Raw genomic sequence first — 12,539 nt, forward strand, 5'->3', positions numbered from 1 at the left:
TTTAGTCCATTCATCATGAAATTTTGACATAACATGAAGGGCAACTGTCTTTTTCAAACTATGTGGAAAAAAACAACAACACACACACAATAGAGATATATGTATATGTATATGTATGTGTGTGTGTGTGTGTGTGTGTGTGTGTGTGTGTGTGTGTGTGTGTGTGTGTGTGTGTGTGTGTCAACATAGGTTTAACGTCAAGAGTCAACAGAGAAACTAATTTGAATTGAAGTTCATTTGTATTTTGATGGGGCCTTTGGCTCCTGGAGGCCCTAGGTGGCTCCCTACTTTAGTGTAGTGAAACCATCATCCCTGACTAATAATATCAACCCTGTTGCTTATTGCTCTTTGGTGAAACTGGGGCTGTTACAACTTACCCCATGTTATAATCCTCCACAGTCTCCTCTACATGTGACTGGAGGAACTATTTATATAGTCCTATTCAAAAGTTTGGTCACCCCCAGTCAAATGATATGTTCTGTTGATTTTATGAATGAACAGCCCACCCTCATGATTCAGATGTGTACATTAGTTTCACACAAATAAATTGTTATTGACTTAAGGTCATTAAGGACTTACACAAAGCAATTATCCATCCATCCATCCATCATCTTCCGCTTCTCCGGGGTTCGGGTCGCGGGGGCAGCATCCTGAGCAATGAAGCCCAGACCTCCCTTTCCCCAGCCACTTCCACTAGCTCCCTGGGAGGGATTCCGAGGCGCTCCCAGGCCAGCTGGGCGATATAGTCACGCCAGCGTGTCCTGGGTCTTCCCCGGGGTCTCCTCCCCGGTGGACTTGCCTGTGACACCTCCCAAGGGAGGCGTCCAGGAGGCATCCTAACAAGATGCCCGAACCACCTCAACTGGCTCCTCTCGACGTGAAGAAGCAGCGGCTCTACTCCGAGTCCCTCCCGGATGACCGAACTTCTCACCCTATCTCTAAGGGAGAGTCCAGCCACCCTGCGGAGGAAACTCATTTCAGCCGCTTGTATTCGCGATCTCGTTCTTTCGGTCATTACCCAAAGCTCATGACCATAGGTGAGGGTGGGAACATAGATCGACCAGTAAATCGAGAGCCTTGCCTTATGGCTCAGTTCTTTCTTTACCACAACAGACCAGTAAAGAGCCCGCATCACTGCTGACCCAGCACCAATCCGCCTGTCAATCCCCCGCTCCCTTGTACCATCACTCGTGAACAAGACCCCAAGATACTTAAACTCCTCCACTTGAGGCAAGAGCTCATCCCCGACCCAGAGAGGGCTCTCCACCCTTTCCCGCGTGAGAACCATGGCCTCGGATTTGGAGGTACTGATCCTCATCCTGGCCGCTTCACACTCGGCTGCAAACCGATCCAGTGAAAGCTGAAGTTCGCGGCCTGATGTCCCCAATAGGACCACATCATCTGCAAACAGCAGCGATGTGACCCTGAGGTCACCAAACCGGACACCCTCCATCCCCTGACTGCGCCTAGAAATTCTATCCATAAAAATTATGAATAGAATCGGTGACAAAGGGCAGCCCTGACGGAGTCCAACTCTCACTGGGAAAAAGTCTGACTTACTGCCGGCCATGCGATCCAAGCTCCTGCTTTGTTTGTACAGGGCCTGAATGGCTCGTAGCAAAGAGCCATGTACCCCGTACTCCCGAAGCACCTCCCACAGAATACCCCGGGGAACACAGTCGAATGCCTTCTCCAAATCCACAAAGCACATGTGGACTGGTTGGGCAAACTCCCATGAACCCTCGAGAATCCTGGAGAGGGTAAAGAGTTGGTCCAGTGTTCCACGACCAGGGCGGAACCCGCACTGCTCCTCCTGAATCCGAGGTTCGACTATAAGCCGGACTCTCTTCTCCAGTACCCTTGCATAGACCTTACCAGGGAGGCTGAGGAGTGTGATTCCCCTGTAGTTGGAACACACCCTCCGGTCCCCCTTTTTAAAAAGAGGCACCACCACCCCAGTCTGCCAATCAAGTGGCACCACCCCCGATGTCCATGCAATGTTGAAAAGGCGTGTCAGCCAAGACAGCCCCACAACATCCAGAGCCTTGAGGAACTCGGGACGGATCTCATCCACCCCTGCAGCCCTGCCGCCAAGGAGCTTTTTAACTACCTTAGCGACTTCGGCCTCAGTAATGGACAAGCCTATTCCCGTGTCCCCAGACTCTGCCTCCTCACTGGAGAACATGTTGTTGGGATTGAGAAGGTCCTCAAAGTATTCCTTCCACCGCCCAATGACGTCTTCAGTCGAAGTCAGCAGCACACCATCTCCACTATATACAGTGCTAGTGGCACACTGCTTTCCCCTTCAGAGTCGCCTGACGGTTTGCCAGAATCTTTTCGGAGCCGACTTAAAGTCACTTTCCAAGGCCTCACCGAACTCTTCCCACACCCGGGTTTTTGCCTTGGCAACGACTGAAGCCGCAGATCGCTTGGCCTGTCGATACCTGCCAGCTGCCTCTGGTGTCCTACAGGCCAACCATGTCCGGTAGGACTCCTTCTTCAGCTTGACGGCATCTCTCACCTGGGGTGTCCACCACCGGGTTCGAGGATTACCGCCCCGACAGGCACCAACTACCTTGCGACCACAGCTACAGTCAGCCGCTTCAACAATGGAGGAGCGGAACATGGCCCATTCTGAGTCAATGTCCCCTACCTCCCCCGATATCTGGTCAAAGTTCTGACGGAGGTGTGAGTTGAAGATCAATCTGACAGGTTCTTCTGCCAGACGTTCCCAGCAAACCCTCACTATACGTTTGGGTTTGCCTGGTCTGACTGGCATCTTCCCCCACCACCTGATCCAACTCACCACCAGGTGGTGATCAGTTGACAGCTCAGCTCCTCTCTTTACCCGAGTGTCCAGTACACATGGCCGCAAGTCCGCTGACACGACTACAAAGTCAATCATTGAACTGCGGCCTAGGGTGTCCTGGTGCCATGTGCACTTATGGACATCCTTGTGTTCAAACATGGTGTTCGTTATGGACAAACTGTGGTTTGCACAGAAGTCCAAAAACTGAACACCACTCGGGTTCAGATCAGAGAGGCCATTCCTCCCAATCACACCCCTCCAGGTCTTACTGTCGTTGCACACGTGAGCGTTGAAGTCCCCCAGTAGGACAATCGAGTCTCCAGGAGGAGCACTTTCAAGCACCCCTTCCAAGGACTCTATGAAGGCTGGGTATTCTGAACTGCTGTTCGGTGCATAAGCACAGACAACAGTCAGGACCCGTTCCCCAACCCGAAGGCGTAGGGAAGCTACCCTCTCGTCCACCGGGGAAAACCCCAACATACAGGCGCCGAGTCGAGGGGCTATGAGAAAGCCCACACCTGCCCGCCGCCTCTCACCATGGGCAACTCCAGAAAAGAAAAAAGTCCAGCCCCTCTCAAGGAGATTGGACCCAGAGCCCAAGCTGTGTGTTGAGGTGAGCCCGACTATATCTAGCCGGTATCTCTCGACCTCGCGCACCAACTCAGGCTCCTTCCCCACCAGTGAGGTAACGTTCCAAGTTCCAAAAGCCAGTTTCAGCAACCGAGGATCAGAACGCCAAGGCCCACGCCTTCGGACACTGCCCGATCCACAATGCACCGCACCCCTACTACTGCCCCTCCCATCGGTGGTGGGTCGATGGGAGGGGGGACTCATGTAGCTCCTTCGGGCTGGGCCCGGCCGGGCACCATGAGTGAATGCCCGGCCACCAGACGCTCGCTGGCGAGCCCCTCCCCCAGGCCTGGCTCCAGGGTGGGGCCCCGGTAACCCTGATCCGGGCAGGGTACACGAGTCCTGCTTTGTTGTCCTCATAGGGGTGGTTATGGATCACACTTTGTCTGGCCTGTCACCTAGGACCAGTTTGCCATGGGAGACCCTACCAGGAGCTTTTGCTCCAGACAACATAGCTCCTAGGGTCCTTCAAGCACACAAACCTCTCCACCACGATAAGGTGGTGATCCATGGAGAGGACAAAGCAATTATATTAATGTATTTCTTTCACATGGAACCAATGTCTAGTCTGTAAATATTAAGCAACTGTTTTTCAGTGCAGGGCGTATTTTAATGCAAAATTGCTGTTTATTTGCTAAATCGAACATTTTGGAAAATCTATAAAAAATGTGGCTTGTGCAAAAGTTATGACATATATGAGAAATTCAGCAAAACTGTGCACTAAAATATAGCAGAAAATGCTGTGTGTTCTCTGTAGAGGACGTTTTAACTCAATTTCACTCTGACAATCAACAAAATATCATGTGACCAGGGCACCCAAACTTTTGCATGGATTGTATAGACAAAATATACAAAAAAAGCAATACAATCAAACAAAAAAGTTACTTACAAGGCCGCCTTAAACTTCAGATATTAAGTTGACTGCGCATATAAAACTGATTCTTGCTCTGTTAACTTGGCATTTGAACCCTTTTTTCAGTGTATAGCAAGGTTTTTGATAACTAGCTTGCTTGTTTGCTTGTTTTGTATGTGCTAAATAGCCTGTAATTTTCATTTAGGCCAAAAACACATAAAAAGTCCATATGTTATGGAATTAATGTTAAGAATCAACGCCATTGAATCACCACCTTCAGAGTGATGTACTGCGACACACTGACTTTTACACCCCCGGTGTTAAGCTATCCTCTCCTGCATGGATAGCTGTGCGCTGGACATGATTTGCTGTGACAGTTTAGCTCCTCAGACCACTCTTGGCCAGCAGAGCTGATGTCAGTGTTAAGCTGCTTTGTGTGTGTGTGAAGTGTGTGTATGTGATGTGTGAGGAGCTCAGACGAGCTCAGCTCCACTCCTGTTTGTTTCCTCCACTGTGTTAATGATTCACGTTTACAGCAGCGAGACAGCAATCGACAGATCCGTCCCAGCCAAAGGTCCCTCTACGACATCAGTCTGAGCAGCCCTCAGTCACGCCACACGCCCGTCTGAGGAGCATCAAGGACACCCGAGGAGATCGTGAGTTCTGCCTTTATAACAATTATAATGATCACAGTTAGTCAGTTCTGAAAAGAAGAAAAAATCTATCTATCTATCTATCTATCTATCTATCTATCTATCTATCTATCTATCTATCTATCTATCTATCTATCTATCTATCTATCTATCTATCTATCTATCTATCTATCTGCCTGTCTCATGTTGTTCAGTTAATTTAGTTCAGTAAAAAATAAACATATAATTTTTATTTGATGAAAAAAAAATAGTTTTGAACCAATTGATCCAAAATAAAAAGTAAAAGAATCATCAGCTTAGAATAAAATTAATGAGAGAATTATTTTTTTTTTTTTTGGAAAGCGCTGATATTCATGTTCACATATGGGCATGTAAACACATATACATCTATTAACATATTTGCATTATTTTATACATACACACAAATACCTATATATATATATATATATATATATATATATATATATATATATATATATATATATATATATATATTATAGCTGCTGTCGGTAGAATTGCTCTTTACATTGTGAGTAAATTTCATGAATGGACCAAACAAAATTACTAAATTACTTGGAAAGACATCTGGTTACATTGACTTACATTAAAAGTAAAGTAGATTTTTTTTCCTTCTCCTTCTACATTAAATCTTTTTAGATTTACTAGATAATACGTATTTACTTATAGATAGATATCTCTCTATTTGTCTGTGTCTCCCTAATGTCCCATATTATATTTTTTAATGTAATAATCTATTTTTATAAACGTATATTTCAATATAGTCCCTCTCCAACAAAGTATGTTCAAAATAATAACTTTACAGAAGAAGGCATAAGTGTGGCTTACTTTTAACATACACTGTAAAAAGTGTCTCATTAGATCTACCTAAAAAAAGTGCTTCATGTAAATTAGCTAGTTTTATTCAACTCAAAAAATGACACTGATTCAAAGAGTCCTTGATTTAAAATGTATTTATTTAGGTTGAATAAATGTAGCTCATTTACTTGGTACCACATGAAGTACTTGGACATGTTTACACATTAAGAGTATAAACAGCTGACGTGTAACGGAAAACACATTTTTATTTCTCTAACAAAGGTGGTATTAATCATAACATCATATACCAGTGATGTTTCTTTTATGTGTATAATTATGTATTTTGGAATGAAGCTCTCACATGTGTATGCATTTACATGAAATATTTTCAAATAATTAAACTTGCATTCAATGAAGATTTTACTCCATTTGAGTTATTTGATTAGAGACTGGACAAATAACTATATTTGAATGAATAGTGGTGAGTTTTCCTGATGAGTTACTGTTCAGTAATGATACTACTGAATAACTAGATATACATACAGATTGTTGTTAGTAATCGTTGAATTATGGTGCTTTTGGAACATTGGGCCTCAACAAAATATTTCATATATTCTTCTTAAACTTCAAAAAAGCAAATGTTCACTTATTATTTCCCCTAAAACAATGAAAGAACATATTTCCATGTAGCTTCCATGTTAATCTCCTATGGTTCATCCACAGGCGGACAACAGAAGAATGGGGATCTTGTTATTTCTGCTCCTAGATCTCTTTGCACCTTGTAAGTATGTGACGAGCAGGTAAAATGAATAAGCTGACCGTTAGCAGTTGTTATACTCCCTGAGCTCAAAGTTCAAAATATTATCTAAGCAATTCGTCACTGACACAAAACTATAATAATCACTTTGATGCACAATTGTAACATTCTCATGCTGACGAAGCTGGTTTATTACCCATGATGGTTCAGACTTCAGCAATGGCAGGATCTTTCATCAGTAAAATTTATTGCTGTTATCCGGAAGCAGATCACTGTGCACTGAAACATCATATTTTCTGTCTGGTTTTTACAACCACCTTGTTAAAAGGGCTAGAAACGTGACTGAATCTCAGTAATCTTTAAGATATGTGCCTTAAGTCAAATTTGAAATTAATATTCAAATGGAGGTAAAAGCTATAACATCTATAAAAATTCTACTTCTTTGCCTGGTCAGTACTGTTTGTGAGTTTATGACCAGACTGTGATTGTGGCCATGGCAACACCAACAACCCATAGTAGTGGCCTTTTCTCTTTTTGAGCTTTTATTTTCTGGCAGGATTTTGACTTTGATAGCAGATTATGGAGATACTTTGTTCAGCCTTAGGCTGAAGTTTGCTTCTTCTTTGCCAGCTTCTTACTTATATTTCTGTTCTACTTCAAATGCTGCCACAGTTTCACTCTGGTGCCAGTACAGGTGCCAGACTGTAACCATTATAACCCATTAAAATCTTTCAAATGTAACAATTTTAACCCCTTTTTGCAGACTAATGCTTATTATTCAGTAACTACAGGGACTATTTGAGCTGTTGTTAGGTTATAGAAGTGCGTAATAAAACTTTGGGCCCGTCCATGGTCCATGGCCATTTAAGGTGTTAATATGGACCGAAAAAATGTAAACAAGAAGCTGGGGAATAGGAAGCCAGCTTCAGGACACATGGACACTCTTGTCCCCAAACCCAACAGTTTATGGTGGTATGGATTCATGCTGTTTTGCTAACTCAGGCCGTTTGTATGCTTTCTCCAGGCTACTCTCAGACAATCAACAGTGTTCCAATTATCAACATGACTGTAGTGCAAGTGAGAGAGGATCTCCGTGCAGGTAAAGTGTGACCTTCTGCAGGCCTGTGCTCACGAATGATGTGGTTTCTGAGGTACAAGCCTTGTAATAGGTGGAACACACCCTGATTATGAGGTGCACTCATCAGAAAGATGAAGATATCATTAGTTTATTCACTTTGTCTACTTATTCAGGTCATCTCACTCTTATTATGATGGAATGCTTTCTAGCTTAATTATGACAGCAATACCTGTAAAAGAAGCATTAGGTTCATAAGACTTGATAAGATTCATGTTATGATGTATAAATTCTGTCTTTACTCTACAAATGAATATGTCGGCAGGGTGTTGAGGCTAATATACATATATAAACATATATATATTTTCTAATAATGAGTAAACTGTATTTGTGATACATCAGAACAAAGACAACAACCTGCAGATAAGTCTTTATGATATGACCAAAATAGCTTACAGTGGATCAAAGGTCCCTCAACTCTCAGTTTTCCTGTTAAAAGAGAGTTTTGTTCTCCACCGCAGGAGCATTTGCTTTCCAGATCGAGGCTTATGACCCTGATGGTGACAAACTCACGTATGGTATAAGAGATCCAGCTTATCACTTCAGCGTGAATAAAGACACTGGTCAGGCCTCCATCAACAATACGCTGGACAGAGAGGTAACTCGTTTAAAGAGTCCGGATATGAAATGCATGGAGAGGTCAAAAAGCAGTCGGTAACCTTTGGGAACCTTCTTGTATTTTCTTCTCTCAGACACAAGAGTACTTCAGAGTAGAAATTATTGTCAGCGATGGAGTTTATGAGGTAATAAAAACTCATGATAAGTGGAATGTAGGATCCCAGTGTTCTCTATCATTGCTTTCTAACTGGAAACGCTTGACATTCAGACATCCAAAGAAATCACCATTATTGTGCTGGACGCAAACGACAACGCGCCGACGTTCCAAAACCTGCCGTACAATGTTGAAGTGGAGGAGGTGAGTGCAGCAGTTTGTCGCAGTCAACCTTGTATGTCCGAAATGGTCACAAAATATTATTAATTTGTGTGTTTATGTAAAAAAAAATGATAGTAATTTTGGGCCTCTTCTTTTGTTCCATTGAACTCTGAAGTAGCGTGTCAATCTGTACTCCAGGTCATGCCCATATAGTAAACTTCAAGTTTATTATTCCACCATAAATAAAAAATACATTTTAGGCTGAAACTCTGTATAAAAACTACCATAAAACAACATCTCCGGCATCAAACCATGTCTTAATAACCACTTAACACTGTAACCATCTGTGAGGTAGCTTAGATTACAGGCACTACACTCTCCAGACGGCTGGCTCCTATCACCAGTGCTGTGAACAAGTCTGACTGGCAAAGGTTCTCTAGAATGAACTGCTCTAAATGCCTTTGCTGACATCTTAACCTTGTAATTATGCAGAAAATTGGAAACAAATGGGTGGAATTCATATTTAACATCACTAAAAGTAGTGACATGTATGTTGGTTCATTAAAACTAGATATGGGCTGTTATTCAGGGCACCGTAGTAAGAATTCTGAGGTGATAAAGTGGTGCTGATCCTGTTTGAGTGTGAGGCTGGCTAATTCTCTTGCTAATCTCCACTGATCACACTGTAGCCTTGGCCTTAGCTATTCTTTGGTCTCCAATGCTTAGCAATAGGATACATTAAATTAAAGGCATCTTGAGGCCACAGAAAGCCACAGTAGATCTCACGTGGCTTGAAATTGACACAGTCAGTCTTATATTAACAGACAAATATCACTGGTTTATTATCTCAGCTAACAATGCTAGCCTTATTATTGGGATATTATGGGAATCATTGGAATATTATTGTTGAACTGCAAAGCTGTTTTCAAACAGCAATAATTTAAGATATAAATATATAAGATATAGTCAGACTGTGTCTCTTCTGTAGGACATATCTGTACACACTACTGTGCTGACCGTGCTGGCCACCGATCCTGATCTGAACACAGGTGGAATCGTCTCTTACAAAATCGATCAAGTAAGTTACCTAGTATTGATCCTGTTTGTGCAAGTTTGGGCATTGAAGTTTTGCATTGAAGTGGTCCAGCTCTTTGGAGATGACCGCTGTTTGTTTCTATGTCTGTCTCAGGTCATCCCGCTTGACGGAACCAGTGTGTTCTCCATCTCTGATAGAGGAGGAGACATCGTGTTGAATGAGCCTCTGAGCTTCACCAGCAAGAGTGCTTTTTATCAGATAAAGATCAATGCATCTGTGAGCGCCTCACCCACCCATTCACACAGTTTGACCAACCTACACTACCTTGTCTGGTCACCCAGCATGTCCTTCTGGTTCAAATGAATCCCTTAATTCTCCACCACATCGTATACAAATTGATGTGCCTTCCTTTACGTAGCAAGGGGGTGGGGCTTGCCTTTTAAAGCAGGGGCGGAGCTAACATGAAATCAACATGATTGCTACTTGTGTAAAAGGCTTAGATCAAGACTGCTATACACATAGGGAACTGTGCAAAAGTGAGATACCACCCTTCATTTATTTAATTTAAAAGGTATTCCTTTTTAGGAGACATTACTGAGGAGATTAGATATAAAATAATCTTGCATAAGGAAGTGTAAAAGCAAATAATAAAATATGAATTCAAAAAGTAGTTAAAAGACTCTGAGAAAGTAGGACTCCTAACAACCACCCGCAAGACCTGGCAGAACACCAGAACAGTTTCCATCAGATGAACAGCACTTAATGGCAGTTTTCACTGAAACGTAATTAAGTGAAAAGTGTTCTTTGACTTGCAAAGCACTGTATGTTCAGAAGGACAGGATGACCAAACCTTACTTAATGTGTTTAGCTCAGTTTCTTAATTGTTTGTTCTTAAAGCTGCACTCTTCCAGTGTTGCGAATTTGGTGGAAATATGTAAATGCACAAAATGTATGGAAGAACATTTTGTAATGCGGGTTGTGCTGCAGTCCCCTTCCCCAAGTGGATTAATCTGAACTGCTCTTCATAATTGAGAGGAAAAGTATGGATATGTTCCCTACTTCGCCACAGATACGTGGCATTACTATTCATTTGACAGCTGGGTAGCAAGTGTTCATTACTTATGTAAATCTCCACACAGTCAGATTTCTGTTTAGGCAATGTTAGCTGAGTAGTTTTATATTGGTTGTGTTTACGAAAGGAGACAGAGGGTAGCACTGGAAATGAACTGAGAATAATGCCTAGCCTGGGTTACTAAGCAATAGAGGATAAACTTTGAAGCAAAAAAGGCACCACTAGCCAAGTAATCGACTAATATTAGCAAATTAGCAAGCAAGCAAGCAAAATTTATTTATATAGCGCTTTTTACAACAGGTGTTGTCACAAAGCAGCTTTACAGAACAATCAGCATTACAGAGAGAAGAGAAAAGAAGAGAGAAACTCCGGGTCCGAGCCCCCATGAGCAAGCCAGCGGCGACGGTGGCAAGGAAAAACTCCCTAAAAGAGGAAGAAACCTTGAGAGGAACCAAGACTCAGAAGGGGAACCCATCCTCCTATGGTCGACACCGGACAGCGAACATTATTAGTAAGAAGTATTATAGTAAAGTGGGAAAAGAAAGAGAGAGATCTGAGGGTGAGGACTGCACAGCGCTGTACAGCAAGAAGCTCAGTGGTGGTCAAACCGGTCCAGAAGGCTGGTGAGCAGCGGCACCAATCAAGGCAGTAGAGGCAACAGCATCAGGCGCACAGGATGGGCAGCTGATCAGCTCGGCAGAGAAAGGAGAAGAAAAAAAAACAGAGTTAATACTGTAAAGAGTGGCTGACCACAGATTACAGTAAAACAGAGCGTAGAGTGTAGACTCCAGCAGGTCTAGACCTGACAGGGAAGACTAATCACCAAATGCTTGACTGTACAAATAAGTTTTTAGCCTAGACTTAAAGATTGGGGCTGTGTCTGATTCCCGAACATTGGCAGGAAGATTATTCCAGAGCTGGGGGGCTTTGTATGAGAAAGCTCTCCCCCCTGATGTCTCCCCCCCTAATTAACCAGCAAACGTTAACTATACAGCTAAAACAGCTCTAAAATGACAAATTCCCCAAGCAGAGAGCCAATTCTGAAGCAAAAAATTCACCATTAGTCAATTTATCAACTGATATTAGCAAATTAACCAGCTAACGTTAGCTACACAGCTAGAACAAATCCAAAATGACAAATTCCCCAAACAGAGAGCTAATTCTGAAGCAAAAAAGGCACCACTAGCCAAGTAATTGGCTTATATTGGCAAATTAGCCAGCTAATGTTAGCTACACAGCTAAAACAACTTCACAATTACAAGAGTACATTGCATTACGTTCCACAAGAGTAGGTTAATAATCTGGCTGGCTATATTTGTTAGCAAGCTAGCAAACAACCAACATAACGTACCTGTCCAGCCATAAAAAAAGCCCATTAGACCTTACATAGTCAGAATCCTACATAGTGCAGCTTTCAATGCTAATGTTTTGTGTACTTCACAGGACGGTGGGGGACCATTATATGACGATCCTAACTTCGTTCAGTCCACTGCCACGACTGCCTTCATCACAGTCGTTGACGTCCCAAACCTGGACCCTCAGTTCCTAAACCTGCCTAACTTGGCCTCTGTTGACGAGAACTCCCCTGTGGTACGTACCATGGGCTTTCTCTCTTATCAGCTTTAAAGCAACAAACAGACAATATCTAAAGGCGTTTCTATACTTTATCATTCTTACATTTAATTTCCAGATAAATCTGTTTACAAACAAAATAAACTCATTTTAAGCTTTTCCTTCATTTTGCGCTTCTGAATCTCTTGATCTTTAAGCTTTTTTTGTGTTTCTATTGTGTGTGTGTGTGTGTGGTTTGTTTGGTACAACTGAATTCAAAAGTTCATGACATGATTTGTCTAACTGAAAATAAGTTAACTCTACAAAGAACAAACTTTGCCCATTTTATTCCC

At 42.7% G+C, this 12,539-nt stretch overlaps 1 protein-coding gene across 1 annotated transcript in view; it reads left to right on the forward strand.

Annotated features, from left to right (window-relative positions):
• Positions 1-4,848: 4,848 nt before the first annotated feature.
• The window catches only part of cdhr2 (cadherin related family member 2), a 35,870-nt gene continuing 28,179 nt past the window's right edge, over positions 4,849-12,539 (forward strand). Inside the window, exons 1-9 of the mRNA XM_037544829.1 lie at positions 4,849-4,948; positions 6,485-6,542; positions 7,543-7,617; positions 8,115-8,251; positions 8,346-8,396; positions 8,480-8,569; positions 9,516-9,605; positions 9,717-9,839; positions 12,079-12,225. Coding sequence (XP_037400726.1) covers positions 6,500-6,542; positions 7,543-7,617; positions 8,115-8,251; positions 8,346-8,396; positions 8,480-8,569; positions 9,516-9,605; positions 9,717-9,839; positions 12,079-12,225 — 756 coding nt within the window. The 5' untranslated portion in view covers positions 4,849-4,948; positions 6,485-6,499. The remainder of the gene's footprint in view (positions 4,949-6,484; positions 6,543-7,542; positions 7,618-8,114; positions 8,252-8,345; positions 8,397-8,479; positions 8,570-9,515; positions 9,606-9,716; positions 9,840-12,078; positions 12,226-12,539) is intronic.

This window comes from Pygocentrus nattereri, chromosome 14, assembly GCF_015220715.1.
Source record: "Pygocentrus nattereri isolate fPygNat1 chromosome 14, fPygNat1.pri, whole genome shotgun sequence".
NCBI lineage: Eukaryota > Metazoa > Chordata > Actinopteri > Characiformes > Serrasalmidae > Pygocentrus > Pygocentrus nattereri.